Source organism: Nelumbo nucifera, chromosome 4, assembly GCF_055504915.1.
Source record: "Nelumbo nucifera cultivar China Antique chromosome 4, China Antique-T2T, whole genome shotgun sequence".
Lineage (NCBI taxonomy): Eukaryota > Viridiplantae > Streptophyta > Magnoliopsida > Proteales > Nelumbonaceae > Nelumbo > Nelumbo nucifera.
The window spans coordinates 48,271,026-48,295,515 of record NC_142652.1 but is presented as its reverse complement, the minus strand read 5'-3'; the positions used below and the strand labels follow the sequence as shown (position 1 = coordinate 48,295,515).

At 44.0% G+C, this 24,490-nt stretch overlaps 1 protein-coding gene across 3 annotated transcripts in view; it reads left to right on the top strand.

Annotated features, from left to right (window-relative positions):
- LOC104611791 (type I inositol polyphosphate 5-phosphatase 13-like) overlaps positions 1-24,490 on the top strand; it is a 79,417-nt gene that overhangs the window by 21,369 nt on the left and 33,558 nt on the right. For all 3 annotated transcript variants that reach the window (XM_010279004.3, XM_010279003.3, XM_088902967.1), the window contains exons 2-3: positions 3,091-3,343; positions 3,728-4,538. In XM_010279004.3, coding sequence (XP_010277306.1) covers positions 3,091-3,343; positions 3,728-4,538 — 1,064 coding nt within the window. The remainder of the gene's footprint in view (positions 1-3,090; positions 3,344-3,727; positions 4,539-24,490) is intronic.

Sequence of the window (24,490 nt, the reverse complement as noted above, 5' to 3'; positions counted from 1 at the left end):
GCATTTTATCAGAGAAAAGGTTGTCAAAGGGGAAGTGTGCAGCCCCTATGTCAGGTTTGAAGACCAACTTGCGGACATCTTCACAAAAGGGTTACATCACTTGTGGCATAATGATCTATGTGACAAGTTGGGCATGATTGACATCTATGTCCCAACTTGACGGGGAGTGTTAAAAGGCTGTTTATTTTATGCTTTTGTTTTTGTTTAGTACCAACCGTAGGGGTATTGTTGTAATTCCCTCTCTCTTTATGTTATGTTATGATCGCCCTAATATAAATACCAAAAGCTGGCACCACCAGCTATGAGTTTTGTCTCTCAGATCTCTCTTCTCTTCTCCTACTCTTCTAGATAATAGAAGTAAAGAGGATATTGGCCAAGTCTCTGAAGCAGTGAAGTAATTTTCAGTGATTTAAAAGGCACGCCTAGGCGCACAGGTGAGGCGCATTTTGGGGTATGTGCCTCGCCCAGGTCCTTGGCACACCCCTTTCAGAAGGTACATGCCTGGTGCGCCTAGGTGTGCGCCTGATGTGCCTTGTGCCTCAGCCCAAACATGTGCCTTTTTAAAATTTTGCGCATTTTGCTTTTTTTTGAGTATAACAGCTGGGCCGGGGGCTCAGAGAACCCCCTATTTGCTAATGTTGTTCATTCATTCATTGCAATAAAATATCTTCTTAAAAGGCAATGGAAGTTATAAAATCATTATTTTTTATGTGAGAAATAAGAATTTCAGACTTGTTCGCACTTGCCTCGAGGGGCGTGGTACAAAGGTGACTCATAGAATCAAGAATGCAATATGTTTTACATCACATTAGCTACTTGAAGCAATGCAATTAAGGAGAAAAAGATATTGTGGGTTTTACATGCTTGAAAATGCTTTATATGTTTGCTTTTATTTTTAAATTTTCATTTGAATACACTTTACATGTTATGTTTATGTATTTTAATTTTAGATAATAGGTTTTTTAAAACATTTATTTTAAAATTTAAGTTTATATTTTTTTATTAACATTATGTTTAATATTTTTTTGATATTTTTTTTGCATTTTTTTTGAAAATTTTTGGCATTTTCTTTTGATTTTTTTTTTTATTTTTTGTAATTTTGTGCCTTGCTTAAAAAGGCGCACGCCTCGCCTTGCACCTTGTGCTTTTAAAACACTGGTAATTTTGCAAAATCCAATTGGTGGTTGGTGTGGTCTCTCTGTGTCAATGGCTTAAGTTGGTGTTTAGGGGTTGGGTGAGTTTGGCATTTTTTTTATCAATAACAGAATCAAATTCACAAATTAGAAAAAAGTACAAATGGATAAAAAGAGGAGGTATAAACTCTCTTTGCCCTCAACAGAAATTTCAATTACAACATAGCCCAAAACAAGCTGTTCCTTCCCCACCCCTTGTTTGGCAAGTGTGCCAGTAAAAGCATTGGCATCCCTTCTCACCCATTTAAAGTTCAATCCTCAACAGAAATTTCAAGAGCCTTTGATCTTCCTCTTAGTGCTTCTAACTTGATTTAACTCTCTTTGTTAGTTTATCAATTCTATTCTCTCCCTCTTTAGTGCCTAATGTATGATATAGTTAATCATATGCCTTAAATTTTGCTTCCCTCACTTTTTCTTTTTTTTTTTTTTTTTAAACTTCCTTTCTTATGGTTTTATATTTTTCCAAGTTTTTTACATTTCTAGTCTTTTGCCAATTTTTATAGCATGCTTGTTTAGCTTTGATTATATTTTGAACATCTTCATTCCACCACCATTTTTTTTTTTAAAATCACTTTGCCGTTTCGTTTAGTTTCTCCTAAAATGTCTTTTGCCATTTTTAAACTGAGCTATATGTGGTGTTCAAATGCTAAACGAGTAATTTAGGTTGCTTATCGAGGATTTAAGGTTTGGAGGTTCTGCCACTAGTGGCCTATTGGACTCCTTTATGCATATTCTCAAATGAAATAAGCTTTTCAAATTTTGGATATCAAGTATCTTATGGGCATGTCTTTGCATGAATATGAGATTAAGAAATCCTCTTACCTAAGAAGGAGGAAATAACATTTCTTATTTTATTTCTAATCAGGGAACTAATTAATGATTGAGGGTTCAAATTCAAATTTCAACCAAGTACTGATAGTCCCTGTGGAGGATATAATTGAGAGGCATCTATCTATCTCTATTTTCTTGCAAATCAGAGAACTAATTAATAATTGAGGATTCCAATGGCCCCACATGATTCTCTTTATTGAAATTGAAACTTTCAATGGTCAATATTAGTAGTGAAAAACAATAAAAAAGGTGAACTACAGGGAAAACATGCACTGTAGGATTGAATAGGTGGTCAATCCAGAGGGTTCCCTACTTGTTGGATGGTTTATATTAGCCAGGTCATACCTCCACATTGGCAGAAAAATGACAAGTATAGAGGTGCTCCCCACTTGATCTGACTAGTGAACCTTTTCCCATTTATGTTACGACTTTTTTCCCATTTTAGCAAATATAACCATTTTGACTATTCATTATTTGGATATAGCTTGAAATAGAATGGAATGATGAAACAGGATTCTTCTGGCCAACCCCATGTAATAGGGAAGGCTTGGATATGTTGATGATGATGACTATTCATTATTTGGGGATAGGTGAGGGGATGTTATTGAGACCATTAGATGAATATTTTGCTACAGTAAACCTCTGAAATATATGACAAGTAGGATCAGGAAGATATCTAGGTGTATTGCAATCTACAAAGCACTTCTTTCAATCTGCACCAATTTTTTGGGTATCTATTCATTTCACCTGCACTGGTTTCTCGTTTACAATTTGCTGTGTTCTTTGAATTATCCACAATCATGGCACAAAGTGATGATATTTTTGAACAGTGTTCTAGGCCCTATTTTATCATTCTTTGTGCTACCTAATCTTGCAGTTGTCAAATATATAGCAGTGAAATAGAACTATTTTCACTTTATTATACTATTGTGCCAGGATTTGTTGCTTGAATATTTTACATTATCATGATAGTAAAGTGGACTTGAATTTCTAAAAGTGAAAGCACTTAAATGCGTAGTCATTCATTTACCCTCAAGATTTTGACATTGGATTACTCCAAAATCAGGTGATCTATGGTCAGGTTCTGAGGGAGGTTCTGTTAAAATATGGACTTGGGAATCAATAGAAAAAGCTTTTTCACTAACAGCAGAGGAAAGACATATGGCTGCTTTTTTAGTGGAGAGGTCATATATAGACCTCAGAACCCAAGTTACTGTTAATGGTGTGTGCTCCATACCTGCTACAGATGTGAAGTATCTTTTATCTGATAATTCAAGAGGAAAAGTGTGGAGTGCTGGCTACCAGTCGTTTGCATTGTGGTATGTACTTACTAAAAATAATTTCTTTTCTAATATTGACTGTTATCTATTATTGATCAGGCTAAAGTTTAGTGCTTAAGACTCTTGGCTGGGAACATTCTTTACAAATTTAACTTAGTTATCTTTATGGATTTTTAGAATGTTGTCAGGAGGATGTTCTAATACATAATAGAAGAATATGTATTAGAAACTTCAGATCATTTTGTTGTGGCCATTGGAAGTAGAAATTTTAACATCATAATCTTGGAAAACCAAATGGTATTCACCATTTCTTCAGTATGTATACATATATTTGTCTTATCCGAATAACTCTCTATAAGTTATGGTTTCACACTTAAATCTTTATCATCCTAAGTCAATCCAGATCTGGTGTTTACTCTGCAGGGATGCACGTACAAGGGAACTTATGAAAGTATTTAATGTAGATGGTCAAATTGAAAATCGTTTTGATATTCCACCAGTTCAGGATTCTTCTGTAGAGGATGATATAAAGGCTAAGTTTACTTCTCTATTAAAGAAGGAGAAGCCACAAGGTTCCATTAGCTTCTTGCAGCGCTCACGAAATGCTCTGATGGGAGCAGCTGATGCTGTCCGTAGAGTAGCAGCTAAGGGGGCATTTGGAGATGATAATAGGAGAACTGAAGCGATAGTCCTAACAATAGACGGAATGATTTGGACAGGATGTACAAATGGGTTACTTGTGCAGTGGGATGGAAATGGGAATAGGTTAAAAGACTTTCACCACCATCCTTTTGCTGTCCAATGCTTTTGTACTTTTGGGACACGATTATGGGTAGGCTATATAAATGGTACTGTGCAGGTACTAGATCTTGAGGGCAACCTGCTTGGAGGATGGATTGCACACAATAGTCCTATTATAAAAATGGATGTTGGAGTGGGTTATGTGTTCACATTAGCTAACCATGGTGGAATTCGTGGATGGAGCATTATGTCTCCAGGCCCTCTTGATAACATATTGCGATCAGAAATGACCAGAAAAGAACATCTATATATGAAGCTAGAAAATCTGAAAATATTGACAGGCACTTGGAATGTTGGACAAGGAAGAGCTTCTCATGACTCACTTATCTCTTGGCTGGGTTCTGCAGCATCAAATGTTGGCATTGTCGTTGTTGGATTGCAAGAAGTGGAAATGGGTGCTGGTTTTCTTGCAATGTCTGCAGCAAAAGAAACTGTGAGATTTCTTATATTTTCTTAGCTGATTTTTCTTAGTTGTATGGTCCTGACATTATTGTTCAAGAAGAATTAATCTAGAGAAAAAAAAGATAGGTGTTTCCACAGATTTATAGATGTCATCATTTTCATAGTTTGTTCTAATTGTTAGCTGATGTTTCCATTCAACCCAGGAACTCCATTATAGATGCATGTAACTATATTGTTTTATGAACGCCTTGATCTGATTATTTGTTTTCTGAAAGTCTAAGGCCTGATAATATATTGATTTATGAACGCCTCGATCTGCTTGAATCATGTGTATATTTGCTGCTGTGTGAGGCTTTTTTAGTAATTACAATTTGGTAATTGTCACCTTCTTTTTAAATACTTAGTAACAAGATCAATGACGTTTTACTAATAAATCAATAAGAAAGAGTTTAAGCATATAAAAAAAAAGAAGAATAAAACTGGAAGATAGTCGCAAAACTACCACGACGGATTATCACTACACACCCCATGGGAAGAAATGCAGTCAGGTAGGGCTGACCCCAGTACAACTCACTTTTTCCTACCTAACTTTGTCATCTGGGTTATTGTCAGACTCCTTATCCAATGTCAGAAGAAGATCTTTCCCCAAGTTGCCAAAGATCTACCCTCTTGTAATCAATGTCAGAACACCATAACCCAGGGGACCTGTCCACCTCTCATCCACCTAACCCTGAGAATGCCCCTCAATTTCCACTCTAGAGTCTAGAATAACCTAGAGAATAAACAAATGTAGACTCCTTACCTATCAGAAAAAAATGTAAATCCCTTCCAAGGAAAAAATATTTCCCTTTTGATTATTGTCCATTTTCATGTATTGGCTGATCTATGATTTCTATATGGCAAATTGTTAAAAGGTAATTGTAGAGAAGATGGGCCGAATTGCCCATAGACTGTTTGTCTTATTTTATTTCTTTATGTTCTTTGCTGTAATGGGCCTCAACTTGGGCCTTTTCTCTTATGTTATGTTTTTTAATTATCTTTCCAACTAAGGGCTTTTCTGTAAATTATAAAAATTAAGTTAATGAAATGGGATTAGGGGTGTAAGAGGAGATTATGTTCGAAATCTCTCTCAGAACCCTTATTGCCGCCACCTTCTTCCTCTTCTCTCTTCTTGAAACCTGATTTTTGCTATTCTTAATCAATTTTCTGCAACATTTTGAACAGTCCTTTCATTTCAAAAGGCTGTTTTTCTTCTTGGTATCAGAGCGGTCTCTTCTTCTCTTTTTCTCCTCTTTTTTTCCCATACACAGTGTGTATGGAGAACTGAATCGGATGAATAGTTAAAGAAACTTTTTTCATCCCAGTTGTTAGTGGTTTCTGGAGAGAAGGAGACTATCTTTGTCGTCCTCTTGACAGTTTCAAGTGTGTTGCTCGAAACCCTAATTAACCGGAGAAATCTGATTGTGGGCCCCACAGGGAGTTTGACCTGGGCGCTCAGTGGCTGAAAGATTTCTTGTTCTTCATCTTGAAGATTGATTCAGGTTGCTTGGTATTCTGTGAAGTCTACAAGGTGCGGCTAAGTTTTCTCTGTTTCTCTTGGGTTCCGGGTGTGACGCAGTTGACGGGTACGACTTCATAGAGGTTGATTCATAGCACTGTATTTTTTTCTGCCTTCATTGATTGTTATTTGAAGTTATTAGAGGTTATTTTTGAAGTGTTTTAAGAAGATGGACCCTTCAGAAGTTGAAAACAAGCATGTTGTTGAATCCGAACAGGTTCTGAGAGCCTTTGTTGACTCTCTACTGGCTGTGACCACAGTCAAGCTAGATGGAACTAATTATCTAGCATGGTCACAATCAGTAAAAATTCATATTCTGTAGTAGAGGCAAATGGGGTTATATCTCCGGGAGCCAAGAAGGCTCCCTCGGAAGATGATCCATCCTATGAAAAATGGATGCAAGAAAATTATATTGTAATCGGATGGTTAGTGAACTCAATGCAACCTCAAATTAGTCAACACTATTTGTGGATGAATTCAGCATAGGAAATATGGGACAGTGTTGCTGAAACCTATTCCTAGAAATTAAATGTGGCTAGACCATACAAGATGAGGAGTGATGTGAAAAATTTAAGATAGGGGGAGAAACCTTTGGCTGTTTATTTCTCAATACTGAAATCTCTATGGCAAGAAATTGATTTGATGGAAACTATAGCTTGGGAAAGCATTAATAATGCTGAGACCTATAGGAAACTTGTTGAGAGAAATAGGGTGTTTGAGTTTTCGGTAGGGCTGAATCCCGGATATGACATCACAAAGCAGAATATCTTATCCAAGGATAGTGTTTCATTGTCTTAAGCCTATGCCTTGGTAAGTAGTGAAGAAAGCAGGAGACTCGTCCAAGTTCAAGGGGCTGGTCTAAATGATCCCTTTGCTAATATGGGGGTGAAACCTAAGGGAATTATAGGAAATCCAGTTGGCTCAGGGAAAGAAATTATTTGTGAGTACTGTAAGAAACCAAAACACACAAAAGACAAGTGTTGGAAATTGCATCTGGAGATTCTTCCCCTTCGGTTTTAAAAGAAATCTAATAATATGAAGGTAGGGAGTGCCAATATTGCTGTTGGTCCAGACAGTGACAGATGTCTAACTGAAGAAAAGACTGCTAGTGAGCAATTAGTAGCTATGAAGGCAGAGTATGAGAAGTTTGGAAGGATGGTCAATCACCTAGAGGGTGTGGCCTCTTCTTCCAACCCTCTAGGAAATTCAACTTCTGCATTTGCTCATTCAGGTATATGGGCTTTTGCCAACTATGCAACTATCTCAGGTAATCGTAAGGTCCCTTGGATTATTGATTCTGGTGCTTCGGATCATATGACCAGCCTTTCTACCTTATTTGTTTCTTATGATTTGCTTCCTGGCCGTGACAAAATCACCCTAGCCAATGAATCTCTTGCTCCTATTTCTGGCAAGGGAACCATCAAGGCTACAGACTTTTTAGTACTTCCTTCTGCTCTTCATGTACCCAAACTAATACTAATTTGTTATCTATAGGCAGCCTAACTAAGTCTTTGAACAGTTGTGTACCTTTTTTCCTTCCTACTGTGTTTTTCAGGATCTGGAGTCTTAGAAAGTGATTGGGAGTGGCCGAGTGGCCATGAGGCGAATGGAATATATCTGCTGGACACTCTTGGACAGGGCCATGGACAACCTGGGAAAGCTGCCTTTGGATCTACATCTTCAGAGTCTGTCAGTCGTGTCATGTTATGTCATTTTCATTTGGGTCATCTTTCTTTTACTTCATCGAGTCATTTATTCCCAGAACTATTTAAGGGAATTAGTTTGTCAAGTCTTCATTGTGAGTTTTGTGAGTTGTCAAAACATTGTAGAAACAGTTACCCTTTGAGTAATAAAATATCTTCTCCATTCCATATTGTGCACTCCGATGTGTTGGGCCTTACCACTTACCCTCTATGGGTGGTGTTGGTGCTCGGAATGGCCGAGGACAACAAAGTAATTTCGCCCCTGGGCTCTAAAGGCCGGCCGAAGGCTTTGAGGACTCGGAGAGGTTGCTGGTGAGGCCGAGGTGGTTAGGTCGAGGCGGGGTGGATCCTGAGTACAGTAGAAGCCGAGGGTAGATGGCCGAAGTGTTGCAAGGCGGAAATTCGTTAGAGGCCCCGGGTGAACCCGAGGCAGAGTCTCCGACGGTCAAGTTAGTACAGGATACGAAGGGAGAGTACTAGGACAAGATCCTGGTAGGTAGTTCTATAATAAAGTCACAGTAGCAGTTATTGCAATAGCTATTATGACAATAGCTGTAGGTCTTGAGTTTTTGTAACCCCTTTACCTGGAGGGGGTACCCCTATTTATACTTGAGCTGCTTGGAGTTAGGTGGAGATGAACGCCTAGGATGGGAGCCGTACGAGGGCCTGCAGCGGGTTTGGCAGGGTCATGTGAGTGCATCGCGGTTGGCTCTATACGATGGGGGCAGGGTAACCCTTGCTGTAGTGGATCTCATTCCTTGATCTGGTGCTCGTGGGCTAGGCCTCCTAGCCTCAAATGGGCTGGGTTGGGTCACCCCACATCACTTGCCCCCCACTCCCGAGGCCGAAGAGGAAAATTCGGCTTCGGCTAATGGGAGTAATAATGGTGAGCGCTAGTGGGCCCGGCAGCCGAGGTGTATCATGTGGCGGCATCCTCTTTTGTGTCTTTGCTAGGTTCGTCTTTTATGAGTTGGGCCGAGGTTGCGAGTGGTTTACGACATTGCTGCATCGGACAAGTGATTCTGGAGGCACACTCAGTGTGGATGTTTTGGTGCCGTCATTTGGGCTGAGAGCATAGGGGGCCGGAGGTTGGTTAAGCCGAAGACCCGTGGAGCCGAAGGCTGTTTAGGCCCAAGACCTGTGAAGACCGAGGACCCGTGCACGGGATGACTTTCTGGTCTGACCGGTGCGCTCATTCGTGCGACCGGGTCGCATAAACCGGTGGTCCACAGTGGGCGGACATGTCGGTTCACTCGGAGCGTCGTTTCGCCTTCCGAGGTTGAGCGTTGTTTCGCCTTCCAAGGGTGAGCGTTTAGGGATGCGGCGTAGCTGGATCGCAGGTGCAGAGGCATTTGGCGTCTGTTGGATCAGGGACGACCCGAGCCATCGCTAGCGCGTCGTTTCGCCTTCTGAGGTTGAGCGTCACGCGGCGCGCCATGATCGGGTAGTGGAGGCGGTGGCTTCTTAGTCGTTGGATCTTGGGAAATCTGGGCTGTTCGTTCCTCTTTAAATAAGGCCCTTAGCGGCAGCATTCTTGTCGTTTGCCTCTAAGCGCCTTTGCCTTCGATTGAACTCAACTTCCAGACTCTCCAACCTTCAACACTTTACTCTCACTCTTTCTTTGTCCACATTACTTAGGTAACTTTAAACAATGTCTTTCTCAAATTCTGGACCTGAGTGCTATGAACTTTCGCACGAGTCGGAAGGGAGCTCTTCCCATACCCCTTCTCCCCTTTCCCCCTTGAGTCCTACTCTTGCCCCCCTTCGGCGGGAGGTCATGGTGCTCCAGGGAAGGGTAGCCCCTGAGGGTGCCGAAGGCAGCCGTCAAGGCGAGGACCCTCCTTGTGAGAGTGCCGCTTCTGTGACACCAAAGGAGGTCGAAGGGGCCTGCCCAACCGAAGGGGAGGGAACCCTAGACCATGTTCCCAGGACGAGGGCTGCCCATGTAGTAGCTGAGACTGATGTTCGCCCGGGTTTCGAGAACTCTTTGGATGGGGACCAGGTAATAGCTCTGGTAAGGCAGTACTTCATTCCCTCGTCCTATGGTATGAGGGTGCCAGAAGTAGGCGAATGGCCGTGGACTCCTAAGGAGGGGGAGATCTGCGTCTACCAACATTTCCTCTAGTTCAGTCTTCGGTTTCCCCTTCATCCGCTGATTTCCGAACTGTTGAGGGCGTATGGGATTACTCTTAGCCAACTGGTGCCCAATGCCATTAGGACCATGGTGGCCATGTTGGTGGTGGCTCAGTTCCAGTGGGTGGAGCTGACACTAAGGCTCTTCCGAGCGTTGTTTGTGCCAAGGAGGCATTCTTCCGAAAACGGCATGTACTACCTCCAATCCCGTAAGACCAAGCCGATAGACAACCCTTCTTCCGTGCATAACTGGAAGGGAAAATTCTTCTTTCTGTCATGCCCCAAGGATTGGTCCTTCAAGTCGGGGTGGGGAGAGGTTAGCCAAGCTACGGAGAAGAGTGTCCCCGTGCTCACGAGTGAGGGGAATGATGATCTCGTGTAGTTGCTTGACCTAGGGATAGTCCGAGTCCAACCCTTGGTGGAGGAGGAGGTCCCACTAGTTTTTGCGGGGCTCAGCCTTGTTCCCCTTGGTAGGAGAGACCCTGCAGTCCTTTAACACATTCTTTTTCCCCCTTGCTTTTTCTTCTCTCTTCTCTTTTTTTTGTTGCCTTACTGATGGCTTTACTTTGTTTGCAGAGGTGCCAATGGATGCCCGCAAGGCTGTTCTGGAACGTGCTCACGCCATGCAGAAGGAACGGGCCAAGACGCCTCAGAGGCCTTCTGATGGGCAGAAGGAGAAGGTCTCTACCTCTGCAAAGGGGGGGTCTTCCCGCTAGGTCCCTGCCAAGGGGACGAAAGCATAGGTCCCCGCCAAAGGGACTCCTTCAACAGCTCCCCCGAATGGAGCCACTCCGCAGATCTTTGCGAAGGGGAAGGGGCCCGTCGAGGAGGGCCAGCCGGGGCGCGAGGAGTAAGCGCCGCAGCAACCGGCTGAGGTGCTGAGATGACCTTCCGACGGCGCCGAGGCAAGGAGGAAGAGGCCGGCCGAGGGGGCCTTGGGGAGTCAACCGCAGCAGGTGGCCCACACTAGGAGTTCTGCCAGTGACGCCTCGAGGGCATCCCACACGGAGCAGATGGGGCCGTTTTCTGCTCCTACGCCGTTGGAGGAGCTCGCCCAGCGGTCTGATCAAATCTTCTGCCCTCAGTGGGAGGTCCATGAGGGGGACTCAATCCGCAACGCGGGAGTTGGTCCAACGCTGGTGAGCGGGTCCCTGTTGTCTCAGGACCGCTTCCAGATGTTGGGGATGGCCCCTGACAAGCTGTATGACCAAGGGTTGCAGAGCCTGGCCGAGGTAACAATCTGTTCCTCTTTGCTTTTCTTTTTTCTTTCGTTCTTTTTGCTGGGTACTGACTGTTTTCTTATTGCAGGTCTGCCTTCATTTTGTTGGTCTAGGGGATTGGCTGAAGTTGACTCTGGCCAATATGGATAAGCTGGAGGCTAAGAAAGACAAGCTTTAGTAGACTGTCGCCAACACTGTGGAGAAGCGTCGCGAGATGCAATAGTTCTTTGTTGACGAATAAAAGTTCCGCAAGGAGGCCGAGGAGAACCTGAAGAAGACATAGGATCTTCTTGCCAAGGAGTAGATTGAGAGGGCTTGGGTTGAGAGCCTCGTCTCCGAGGCCGAGCGGCATCTCCATCAAGCCGAGGAGGGCATCTCTGAGGCGAACAGGCGGGCGGCCGAGGCAGAGCAGAGGGCCAAGGAGGTAGCTAAGAGGGCTGTGGAGGCCGAGCAGAAGGCGACTGGTGCCGAGAAGAGGGCCCAGGAAGTAGAGAAGCGAGCTAATGAGTTGGCCGATGTCGCTTCTTGGGCTTATTTGGACGGGATCGAGGAAACCAAGAAGGCACTCCTGGCAGTGCTTCCGGACATCGATGTTGAATCTCTGAAGGTGATTTCTGATACTCCCGAAGAGGCTACCGACTCCGCACTTCCTTCTCTAGCTGGTGGCAAGGCTTAAGCCAGGCTTCTTTCCTTTTTTTTTTGTATATGTATTCGGCCTGAGGGGCCATGAAACAAATTTGTAATGCCAAAGGAATTTTTTGTGCATAATGAAAATCAGAGGAGTTTTTTGATCTTTTTCTTCGACTGTTGCACTTGTGTTTTGCTGTGTTATCTTTCCTTGTATGTTTTTGCATCGTTTTTTGCACTTATGCTTTTGTGAGACAAGCGTAGCGAAGCAGAGCGTGGTTCTCTTCGATTTACTTTATGCGTCAAAAGCGTGGTGAAGCCTCCGCGGTTAGACCATGGCTTGCCTGGCCTGGCACCCTTCTAAGTGTCCACTTAGGCAGGGCCAAAGAGGCTTGTGATGGAGGGTGGCCGGAGCAGAGCGTGGGGCTCGCCTTGCTCCCTTTCCTTTCCCTCTATTTGGGTAAATAGCAAGATGACCTGTCGACGCGAGAGTGGGGGCCGAGGCTTAGCCGAGGCTCACCTGCCTCCCATTCTTCTAAGTGTTGAATTCGGCGAGGCCGAAAAGGCCTGCCGTACTGTGGGGTGTCCGATATAGTGGAAAGGTCCGTCTGGCTCCGCGGCAGAGCCGAGGCTCGTCTGTCTCCCGCATCCCTGCGCCTTAGCTTTGGCAAGGCCAAGGTGGCTTGCCTTACTGGGGGGGGGGGGGCGAGACAGAGCTGAGGCTCGTCTGGCTCCATGGGGCCTAGGTAGAGCCGAGGCTCGCCTAGCTCCTGTATCCCCACATACTTGTTTCGACGAGGTCGAGAGCAACGCTCCGTAGGGGCTAGCTTTCTTTGTTGGTAGCACTAAGTGTGAAAGTTCAGGAGGCTAGTCGCCGCCGAGGTGGGGTGCCGAGGCACATGGGGCCCTCGGCCGTCTTGGCGTATTCTGACGCACTAAGTTATAGCTAAGGTGTCTGCTACTTATTCGTTAAGCCTTGGCGTCGGTCTAGCGAGGGGGTATAGCCTCGGAGGAGGCCGTGCGCCCCTACCGGTCGCGAGGCCGAAGAGTTATAAGGACTTAGTAGGTACACGCGCTGAGCATTGAGCCGAAGAGGAACTTTGCTTCACTCATTCCACAATTTCAAAAAGATGTTACAATCATTTGTAGGACATTCGGAGGTTCTCCGAATTCCATGTCCGAGGTACTGCTCTTCCATCTAGGTGTTCTAGGTGGAAAGTGCCGGGGCCGACGACTCGCTTGATTCTGTAGGGGCCTTCCTAGTTGGGGCCCAACTTCCTTACTCTGGGTTTGGGGACCATGACTTTTCTGAGGACAAGGTCTCCCTCTTGATCGTGTCTTTCTTTTACCCTAGAGTTGTAGTAGCGGGCCACTCGCTGCTGGTAAGCGGCTACCCTTATTTGTGCTTGCTCTCGGGCTTCTTCTTGTAGGTCTAAGTTTGCTCTAAGGCCTTCATCGTTCTCGGCTTCATTGTATGCTTCAACTCGGAGTGTCGGCTGGCCGATCTCTGTTGGGATTACTGCTTCTGTGCCGTAGGTTAAACCAAATGGGGTTTCTCCCATGGCTGGCCAAGGGAGAAGGGGAGGCGAAGTAAGGTACGCCTTGAGCTCGTCAAAGGCACGCTGGCACTCCTCTGTCCACTGGAACTCTTTCAACTTCTTGATGGCATGGAAGAAGGGTAGGCAGCGGTTGGTTGACTTTGAAATCTGCCAGGGCTTGTGCTTTGATCACGGGCTTCGGCTGGTGCTAGATGTCAAACTCCGACAGCTCGATGGCCCACTTTGTCAGGTGTCCCGAGGTCTCAGGTTTGGCAAGCACGGCCTTGAGGGGCTGGTTCGTCAGGACCACTACAGTTTGTGCCTGGAAATACGGCCAGAGTTTCCTTTTCGAAATCACGAGGGTGAAAGCCAACTTTTCTATCTTAGGGTACCTAGTCTCGGCGTCGCAGAGGACCTTACTGGCATAGTACACCGGCTTCTGCATGCTATCTTCCTCGATGAGGATTGAACTGACTGCTTCATCCCTGGCTGAGAGGTATAGGTATAGGGTTCCCCCCTCGGCCGACTGGGCGAGAAGGGGAGGCGAAGTAAGGTACGCCTTGAGCTCGTCAAAGGCGCGTTGGCACTCCTTCGTCCACTGGAACTCTTTCAGCTTCTTGATGGCACGGAAGAAGGGTAGGTAGTGATCAGTTGACTTTGACATGAAGTGATTGAGGGCTGCTATTTGGCCGGTGAGTTTTTGGGTCTCCTTCACCGTCCGTGGGGGTGCCATATCTAGTATGGCCTGTATCTTTTTAGGATTAGCCTCAATGCCTCTTCGAGTGATGACGAAACCTAGGAATTTGCCTGATGTAACGCCGAAGGCACACTTGCTGGGGTTGAGTTTCATGCTGTACTTCCGCAAGGTGTCAAAGGTCTCGACTAGGTCTGAGACGTGGGTCTCGGCCTTTAGGCTCTTTACTACCATGTCATCCACATAGGCTTCGACGTTCCTCCCCATCTGCTCTTTGAACACCTTGCTGACAAGGCGTTGGTAGGTGGCCCCCGCATTTTTGAGGCCGAAGGGCATCACATGGTAGCAGTATGTTCCATGCTCGGTGATGAATGAGGTTTTCTCTTCATCATCTGGGTGCATCTTTATTTGATTGTATCTGGAGAAGGCATCCATGAAGCTAAGCACCTCGTACCCTGCAATGGCGTCAACGAGGTGGTCTATCCTCGACAAAGGAAAACTGTGCTTGGGGCAGGCTCGGTTAAGGTCTGTGAAATCAATTCAGATCCGCCATTTGCCATTAGCTTTCTTTACCAGAACCACGTTTGACAACTAGTTAGGGTATTGTACCTCTCGGATGAAGCCGACGTTGAGTAGCTTTTCAACTTCCTCCTCTATGGCCTTCCAATGTTCCGGTGCAAAGTTCCCTCTTCTTTTGCCGAATTGGCCTAGAGCTCGGGTCCACGCTCAGCTTGTGTGTAATGACCGAAGGGTCAATTCCAGGCATGTCAGTGACGGACCAAGCAAAGACGTCGGCATTGAGACTGAGGAAACTTACCAGTTCGGATAGGCTCTTGGGGGCTCCGTCCCGATGCTCCGCGCCCCTCTCATGGGTGTCCGTGGCCGAGGCCTCTTCAACCGCAATATACTTCTGGGCCCTTTCTAGGAACTACAGCTTCGTCTTCGGTTGGCTTTTGGCCACAACATTTGAGGGCAGAGCCGGGGAGGAGCCCGCTGATAGCGGCATGCATGGAGACCGGGGGGTCGAGGTCGTGAACCTCAAGTTATTCTTTCTTGAAACGGTCAATGTATGGCCACAAGCTTTCCCCTCGCTTTTGCTTGGCAGTCATCAGTGAGACAACACTCTTTTGAGGGCGTCGGCTGCTGATGAAACGTGCGGGGAACATGCTGGAAAATTGCTCCCACGAGTTGATGGACCGAGGTGGGAGGCTTGAGAACCATCGCCGAGCGTCTCCCTTGAAGGTTGCCTTGAAAGTTCGGCACATCAATGCGCCAGAGTACCCATATAGGATCATGAGTGCCCTGAAGCTCTCCAGGTGGTCGTCCGGGTCAGAGTTCCCGTCGTACATCTCCATGGCGGGAGCCTTGAATTTCGGGGGTAGAGGCTCGACGATGATATCAGGGGAGAAGGCATCCATTCTTCCCCGGTAGGAGCTTTGTCTGGCCGAGGTGTTGGTTCGACCCTCTTTCACTTGTTTGAGCTCGACTTTAACTTTACCAAGCTCGGCGAACATGGGGTCGGGCTTGGCCTGGGCGCCATCCCGGTCTTCGTGGACGTGATGATGTGGTCGTTTAGGATGTCCTGGAGGTCCGAATGGCGCTGGGGCGATTGCGATTGCGATTGCGATTGCGATTCCAGGCCTCGGCCCTGGAATGGCGCTGGGGCGATTGCGATGCCCGCCTTCGTCCCTTGGATTGGCCCTTCAACATCGATGATGCTGCTCGGAGGGCTGATGGCTATCCTCCGATCGCTCCGGATCCTCCTCCCTTCAGCTGGGAGGTTTGGAGTTGTCCTCCCTTTGGCTGGGAGGTTTAAATGTGCTGAAGCGTGGGTCGACCAGGCGACTGTTGCCAGACTCTGAGGGCTCGGCCTGCTCTGTGTGGCCGAGGTTGGGGGCCGATTGGGTGGTGGACCCGCGCCGGCCCGGCTATGTTGACTCCTCGGCGGAGCGGTCACCTTGGGGGCAACCTCCTGCCTTGGGGAAGTTATGCTCGACTCGCAACCTACCTAATCAACCGTATGCCATCCAGGGTGTTGGGGTTTAAGTCTCCTTTCAGTCTTCTTCATCCGGGGCAAGGACCTTTTTCCTATTCCACTCCGTGTCTTTGGCTGCATTTGTTATGTACATATTCCAAGTGTCCAGAGAAATAAATTTGAACCAAAAGCCCACAAGTGCATTTTCCTTGGTTATTCCCCCACACAAAAGGGTTATTGTTGTTTTGATCCAAAGACTGGAACTCGGTTGTCTCAATGGATGTCACCTTTGATGAGCTTTCTTCTTTTTATGATCCTTCTCAGGAGAGGCATTGTCCAAAGGGGGAGAATTTGTCACAGTTGTTTGCTCTCCCCCTTCTTTTCCCAGTTGAGTCTTCTTTAGAGCCTCTTCCTCCTTCAAATGAGTCAAGGGAGGATCAGTCATCTCATTCTCATTCCAGTGTTCCTATCCCTCCTCCATTACCTCCTCGTCATTTTTTTTAATCCTAGGTTGTACCAATGGTAGAGAACTAGAAGTGAGCAGATTGTTTCCCCTACACCACATGAGCCTCCTACACTTCCAATCATAGAAGAGACAACATGTATTGATACAACCCCTTTGGAGCCATCCTTCACAGACCTTGATATCCCTATTGCTATCAGGAAAGGTAAAAGGAAGTGTACTGCACTTTGCATTTCCAAACACCTTTCTTATAGTTTGCTTTCTCCTTTATATTTTGGCTATTTTTCTTTTGTTTCTTTTGGGAAGTGGTTGATTTATTTGAAGGGAAGGAACCGGTAGGCTGTAAGTGGGTTTTTACCATCAAATATCATGTTGATGGCACCATTGAAAGGTATAGGGCTAGGTTGGTTGCAAAAGGTTATACATAGACATATGGGATTGACTATCTGGAGACCTTTGCTCCTATTGCAAAGATGACTTCTGTGAGAGTTCTGTTATCTCTGGCTGCACACTCAGATTGACCACTTTACCAGCTAGATGTAAAGAATGCATTTTTGAATGGAGAGTTACATGAGGAGGTCTATATGTCTCTTCCTCTAGGGATGTATGAAACAAACATGGAAGGGAAAGTCTGCAAACAGTCCCCTAGGGCGTGGTTTGAAAGGTTTAGGGCTGCCCTTGTTAACTTTGGCTATGTACAGACTCAGTCTGATCATACCCTCTTTGGGAAGAGGAGAGGATCTTTGGTAGTATATCTGATTGTGTGTGTTGATGATATAGTTGTGATTGGTAATGATGTATCAAGGATTAATAATCTTAAATCTTTCCTTCATACAGAGTTTGAGATCAAAGATCTGGGGGAATTGAGATATTTTCTTGGTATAGAAGTTGCTCGATCTAAGGATGGGATCCTTATCTCTCAGCGAAAGTATGTACTTGCTCACTAAAATAGGGAAGATGGGTGCTAGACCAGTTGCTACTCCTATTGATATGAGTCATAAACTCTCTGTCCCAGATGGAGTATTGTTGAAAGATAAGCCAGAGGCTACTTGGGAAACTGCTCTATCTGTGCATGACTAGGCCAGACATTGCATATGCTGTCAGTTGCATTAGTCAGTTCATGCATGCTCCTAGTGCTAAGCATGGTCATATGAAACTTGAAGCCTGCAAAGATGCTGATTGGGCCGAAAATATTGATGACAGAAGATCTACCGCTGGAGATTGTAGCTTGGTGGCAAGTAATATTGTTTCCTGGAGAAGCAAGAAACAATCAGTTGTTGCCAGATCTTCAACCGAAGCTAAATACAGAGCCGTGGCTCATGGAGTTTTTGAGCTTTTGTGGCTTCGATCCCTGATGGAGGAACTGGGTATTGAGCATGATAAGCCATTGATGTTATACTGTGATAATCAGGCTGCCATCAACATTGCTCACAATCCAGTGCAACATGACAGAACCAAACATATTGAAGTTGACAGACACTTCATTCGAGAAAGAGTGGCTTCTGGATAAGTTTGTCTACCTTTTATCACTTTTGAAGGACAGTTAGCTGATTTCCTTACCAAGGGCATCCCCTAGGCTAAACTTCAGCATGATACTGGCAAGCTTGGCATGATTGACATCTATGCTCAGCGTGAGGGGGAGTGTAGAGAAGATGGGCCGAATGGCCCATAGACTGTTTGTCTTATTTTATTTCTTTATGTTCTTTGCTGTAATGGGCCTCAACTTGGGCCTTTTCTCTTATGTTATGTTTTTTAATTATCTGCCCAACTAAGGGCCTCTTTGTAAATTACTAAAATTAATTTAATGAAATGGGATTAGGGGTGTAAGAGGAGATTATGTTCGAAATCTCTCTCAGAACCCTTATTGCTGCCACCTTCTTCCTTTTCTCTCTTCTTGAAACCTGATTTCTGCTATTCTCAATCAATTTTCTGCAACATTTTGAACAGTCCTTTCATTTCAAAAGGCTGTTTTTCTTCTGTAATGAAAATTAAGGTTTTTAATCTTAGTTTCAGTTTGCAAGGGCAATCTATTAGGATCATGGGAATATGTAAATTGTTGGCCTGATTTAGGGTTTAGAGCCTGTTTTCTCAGGTTATAAAGTATAGAGAAAAAAGTAGGTTTTGAAATGTAGAGTTGAAGGAAATCAACTGATGACATAAATCCAGCAAGTAGTGCTAGGAGGCTGTTGAATAAGATACTATCTTGTTGAAGGGATGAGAGATCCATCATATGGACGCCCAAATCTTGCGGAATAAGGTGGGCAAATTTCAAAAATTTCTCTCCCTTCAACTGAGAATTGCATTCCCTATTTAGAAAATCTTATTTTCAAGGATCAATCTTGAACCATAAACTGAACCAGATCTGAACAAAAGTAGTATGAGAGAATTATACCTGATACGGAGAAGTAATATCTCCCAATGGAGGTGTTCACGCCCAAGGAAGGATCCAAAGACTGCTCCCACTGAAGATGGCGCAGTGCAGGATGGAGCAGAATCAACAGCGTTCTCCAAGAACTTGATCCTTCGTAAGAATAGCTGGATGGCACGTGAGCACTGCTTCCAATCAGTCCTTTCACAAAGGGCTGCTATCAAGATTGAATCTTGATTTTTCCTACAAAGTTGGAGATCGAATTAGAGGTCTGGCGGCAGCAGGGAGGAGGCGACAAGAAAGAATTTCGCAGAGATTGTAGAAATCTTTCTTCTGTGATTTCAGCTCTGAAGATTAGAGAACTTGGTGATGTGTTTTCTGTTGTTTCTAAAGGCTACCACCCCTTCTTTTTCTTGTAACCCTAAAGGATCAGCTCCTAATCCAATTAGGAGTTGTTGATCCAAATCACATTTGGATCAGACATCTCTTTAGGTGATAAGGATAAACCCTTATCTTATCTGTGGATTAGATCAGTCCTCTCCTAATCCTATTAGGAGGCTCCTAGATCTAAATCTTATTTTGATCTTGGACTCTCTGAGTGAATAGGGTCAAGGCCCAATCCTATTAACTGATTTAATCCCAGATCCGCCCCTCATTTACACTGATCAAATCAGCCCAGTTCGAAATGGGCTTCAGGCCCATTAAGATTGTGTGCTCACTAAGCCTTCCAAACTGCTGCCCAGTTGGGCTTCCTTGTATGGCGTGGGACCCAAACATTGATCTACACATCAGCCACATGGGTTCGGCCCAGCCTTTGTTACAAGGCCTGGCCGAATACACTGCTATGGACAGTGCACCCCCTGAAACCCATCAGATGGGCTCTGGGCCCAACAATTACCCTAAGTGGTCCTTGGGCCAAGCCACCTTGTAACACCCAGGGACTGTGGGCAGATGCAAGATTAGCCCATCAGGTATTACCCTCAATGGTCTTACACTCAACCTCTCAGCCCATAATGATCAAACACTGCCCGAAAAGAGAGGACCTCTCCCTCGGCTGCAAGAAACAGTGTTGCACTCTCTACTTATATGGATCACGAGAATTAAAACCTTTGCAAACATTTTAGAAACCATAATATATATATACTTTTATATCTCATATAAAATAAATTTTGCAAAACAAATCTCAACGATTGAAATCGGCTGCCGGCAATCTAGGTTTCCATCAGTGAGAGTGCATCCCCGATCATTACCTTTGTCCGACAAAGGGGCTGATCCTGTCACTATGATCACCCACTCAGATGAATTCTCAGACTGTCTCAACATACCCAGGTTTTGACCCTCGCTAAGGATCTCATTGATTGGTACATCAAAGACAGCCCAATCTGACACCTAGTGCAGTATCATAATCGAGTCTAGGGGTCGGGTGTAACTTTCCAGTTTTGCCCATTAATCTCCAAGGTCTAGGACAATACTGGAAATCTTGTCCGGTTCAAAGATTTAATTAATCCTACATTGCATGTGCCTAGGGTCTCACCCTGGCGACTAAGACAGGCCACCCCAACCGACTTGGTGGCACATCAGTGTTAGCCTAATCAGGATAAGTCTCCCAAGACCGACCCACTGGCTATGAACATTCTAAACTAACACGAGTCTCATTAAGTGTCCAGTTTAAGGGTATTACACAGAAACATACCAAAGGAACATGAATCAAATATGTACTTTATTCATTTACAATAAACTCATAATGTACATCATTCTGATTGAAGCTAAGGGCATACAAAAGCTGTCTAACACTTGTCTAGTGGCATTTACCACCAACCTTCCATCAACAAGCGAGTAAGCAACCAATAGTGGGAAAGTAACAAGAAAAAACATCATGTACAAAATAAGTGCAGAAATTTAAACTAGAACCAATTTAGGGATCAATAAAACATGGAGTATGAGACAAGAGGATCTTTAGATGCATAAGGTGTAAACCTTAAACCTGGGGTTTTAGCTTCATGAGTCACCATTTTTTTGAGAAAAATGAGACAACAATGAGGAAAAATGTAGAAGTATGCAATGATACTACATTTTCATCTAGGAAATGATTCCAGTTCTTTTGCTAGTGTGAGATTATGGAATTAATAGACAATTAGACACTATGAATGCTTACAAGAAACTAATTGGAAGAGTAAAAAAGCAAAAGAAATTGATGGTTACAAAATATGGTAGATGAGAGAAGTAATTAATAGAAATGGAGTGACAATAATAGTAGACAAGGATCTAAGAAATAAAATTGTAAATGTTAAAAGAATTGGAGATAGAATAATTTTAATTAGACTTGTTTTAGGTATCATTAATATAATTAGTGCTTATGCACCATGGTGTCACCGGAAGCGTGTCGTTTACCATTTTGGAACACCAGTTTAATAATTTATAAATTTTTCCAATCCTCACGTAACCTTAGACAACGTAGTACGTGGTGAGGAAGGGGTCGAACCCATAGGGAAGCGAGGGAAAAATTATTATTTTCTCGTTCCAGACAAATAAAAAGAAAATGGAATTGGGAATTGTAGAAAATAAGAAAATAAAATCTATTAATGCTGAAATTAAAGGTTCGGAATTAAACAAGACAATAATTAAAATTCAGAAATTAAAGGAGTGCTGAAATCAACAAAAAAATAAACAAAAGTGATCCAAAGTTCGGATCCAGTGGCGGTAGCTGCAAATTGGCCGGATAGCTTGCAGGAACCCCTCTTGACAAGAACTGGGCGTCATTCCCTTTTACAACCCTCGAACCCCTCGAGACACCTTAGCCTTGAATCGGACGAATTCGGACCTACAAAACGAACAAAATTTAAATCTAAAGGAGTGCTGGAATAAAAATAATAGAAAAGAAAATAAAGATAATAAAAATATGGTTGATCAGATCCAGTGGCGGTAGTTGCAAATTGGTTGAATAGCTTGCAGGAACCCCTCCTGACAAGAACTGGGTGTCCCCCCTTTCTACAACCCTTGAATTCTTCAAGAAACCTTAGCCTTGTGAACTGGGTGAATTGACCAACCCTTTCTCCAGGGCCCCTGGGATCCTTTTTATAGACAAGGGTGGACATAACTGGGATTAGAGAGAAAGAGGGGGGCGGTAGCTGGGTTTTAGCAAAGATATGGGTGCCCTAGGGTTTAAATGAAGGGCTAGGATGGTTCTAAGGTGATCCTAAAGCTGAGAAGAAAAGGAGAGGGCGCCCAATATTATGTAGGGCTGAGATTTGGGGACCTAGAAATGGATGGTGGAGATTGAGGCGCCTAGGGTTGAAAGGTGGAGATTAAAAGGAGTGGGTGGTGCCCTAGAGTGAATGGTTGAGATAGATAATGGAATAGAGGGATGAGATCTAGTGGCTAGGGGCTGAATGGTGAGGATTAGAAGGTAGGTGGCGCCCTAGGGTTAAAAAGCTAAAAAGAGGGTGCCCTAGAATGAATGGTGGAGATTAGAAGGAATGGAAGGTGGAGATTTAGCAGCTAGGGGTGGCTAGGGTTTCTTAAGGATGAAAAGAATGAGTTAGAAGGCGCCTTAGGGTTTGCTAAGGAGAGGGGAGCATGCTAATTCAGTAGGAGGGGCGCCATTTTGGGTTTAGCAGATAGGAGGCGCCTTCCTATGCTCAGTTTTTCACAAAAACACCCCCTCTCTCAGCTGGACTTCACACCGGCTTCCCAAAAACTGCATTTCAGCCATGAAACTTCCCCAATTTTCCACAAGATTTGCACAGAGACCCTCAGAGTTCACAGTATTGAATTTAATTGGGAAGAGGGCACATTTTTACTATTCTAAAGCCAGAAATACCCCTGAAATGATGCCCTTGAGGCATCAAACTACAGAGTTATCACACCACAAGTGGGTTTAGAAAGCATTAAAAGACAATTTTTTTTTGATAAATAACTTAAATTTTATTAACAAACTTAATGTAACATCATTACAAGCATCCCTTAGAGAGGCACAAGCTGCTACCTCTCATACAATAAAGAAAATTACATTGTGCCAAAATAAAAATGACCTATTCACCCCTTGCTTAGACAAAGCATCTCCCATTCCATTCACCCCAACTTCTTGTAACAACTATTTCAGCCAAACAAGTTCACATGTAGTGTGAGCCATCACTCTATATTCTGCTCCAGCATTGCTTGTAGGCACAATATTCTGTTGTTTGCTGTTCCACGTAACCAAATTTCTAGCAAGAAATGTACAATATCTTGAAGTGGACCTCCTATCTGTTACTGAGTGGTCAATACTACACCGATGTAAACCAAACTCCTGCTCCACACTACTGCCTATCAAACCAAGCCCAAGGTGACTGTTTTAGGCCATAAATTGCCTTATTAAACTTGCACATGTTCCTAACAGTAATAAGGAGGAACATAGGAAAAAGGGTGCTATTTTGGTGAGACTACATTTACATGTAAACAAAACAGCAATTAATTTTTTCATTTTTTGGCATTTGTTTTGAATTTTCTGGAAATTTTCTTTCTTTTTTTGATTTTTTTGTATTTTTGCGCCTTGCTTCAAAAAGGCGCATGCCTTGGGCACAAATTACGCCTTGTGCCTTGGGTGCAAATTGCTCCTTGTGCTTTTTTTGCACCTTGTGCTTTTAAAACATTGAATCAATGTTATGAGAGGAGGGGTGAACATCTGATATGGTGTCCAAAGTTTAGAAGGCCTTGGCTGGATAGAGAAGTGGAGGAATGCATATCTCTACTGGAGAAACTAGAGGAAGTGAAGATATCATCTCAGACAAGGGATGAACTTTGGTGGAAAGAGTGCTCAATGGGAAGTTCTCTGTTAAATCATTCTACATGGCTATACTCAGGGATGATTTAGAACAAAATCAGATAGATGGTGTATGGGGAAATCCAGTTCCTCCAAGGGTTGAAGCGTTTGCTTGGCTTGTGGCAATGGACATTATATTGACTGTGGAGCATCTGATATCCAGCGGTTTCAGCAAGGCTGGCATGTATTTTCTCTGTAAATAACAGGAGGAAACTGTCAGCCATCTATTCTTCTTCTGTAAGGTTTCTGGGTTTTTGTGGAAGATCTTCATGGCTTTGTTCTGGTTAACAAACTTTCAGCCAGAACTTGCTGCAGAAATTTTTTCTACATGGCCGAAGATAAGAGGAAGCAAGAAAGCAAGATTGCTCTGGATATGTATCCCATTCGCAGTTTGCTGGAATATATAGAAGGAAAGGAATAGAAGAATTTTTCAAGACAGATATTGTATTCTGGACAAGATTATGGCAGCTGTTAGCAACTTGGTTGCAAACTTGGTTCTGTTATCTCCAGAATTTAATCAAGTTTCTAGGGAGGATTTTGGGGGACAAGTTGGGAGATATTTTGGGAGTTCAACTTTGTAACTTGAATGATTTATTTTAATTCTTTTCCCTAGATGTTCTTTTCTGTTGTTGTTTTGTTTGGGGGTGATGCCTTATCACGTACTAAATTGTAATCTTTTTTCTTATTTAATGAAATTTCATTTTACCATAAAAATATAATAAGGGTGTGGAATGAAGTGGCACAGTCTTCAAAAGAAAAGGAAAAGGGTGGTAACGGAATGGAAGCACCCAGCAAGTAACAAAATAAAACTGAATTTTGATGGGAGCTCCATGGGAAACCTAGGAATGGAAGGTATAGGGGGTGTTTTAGAGACTCTTTAGGCTAGGTGATCACTATATATTG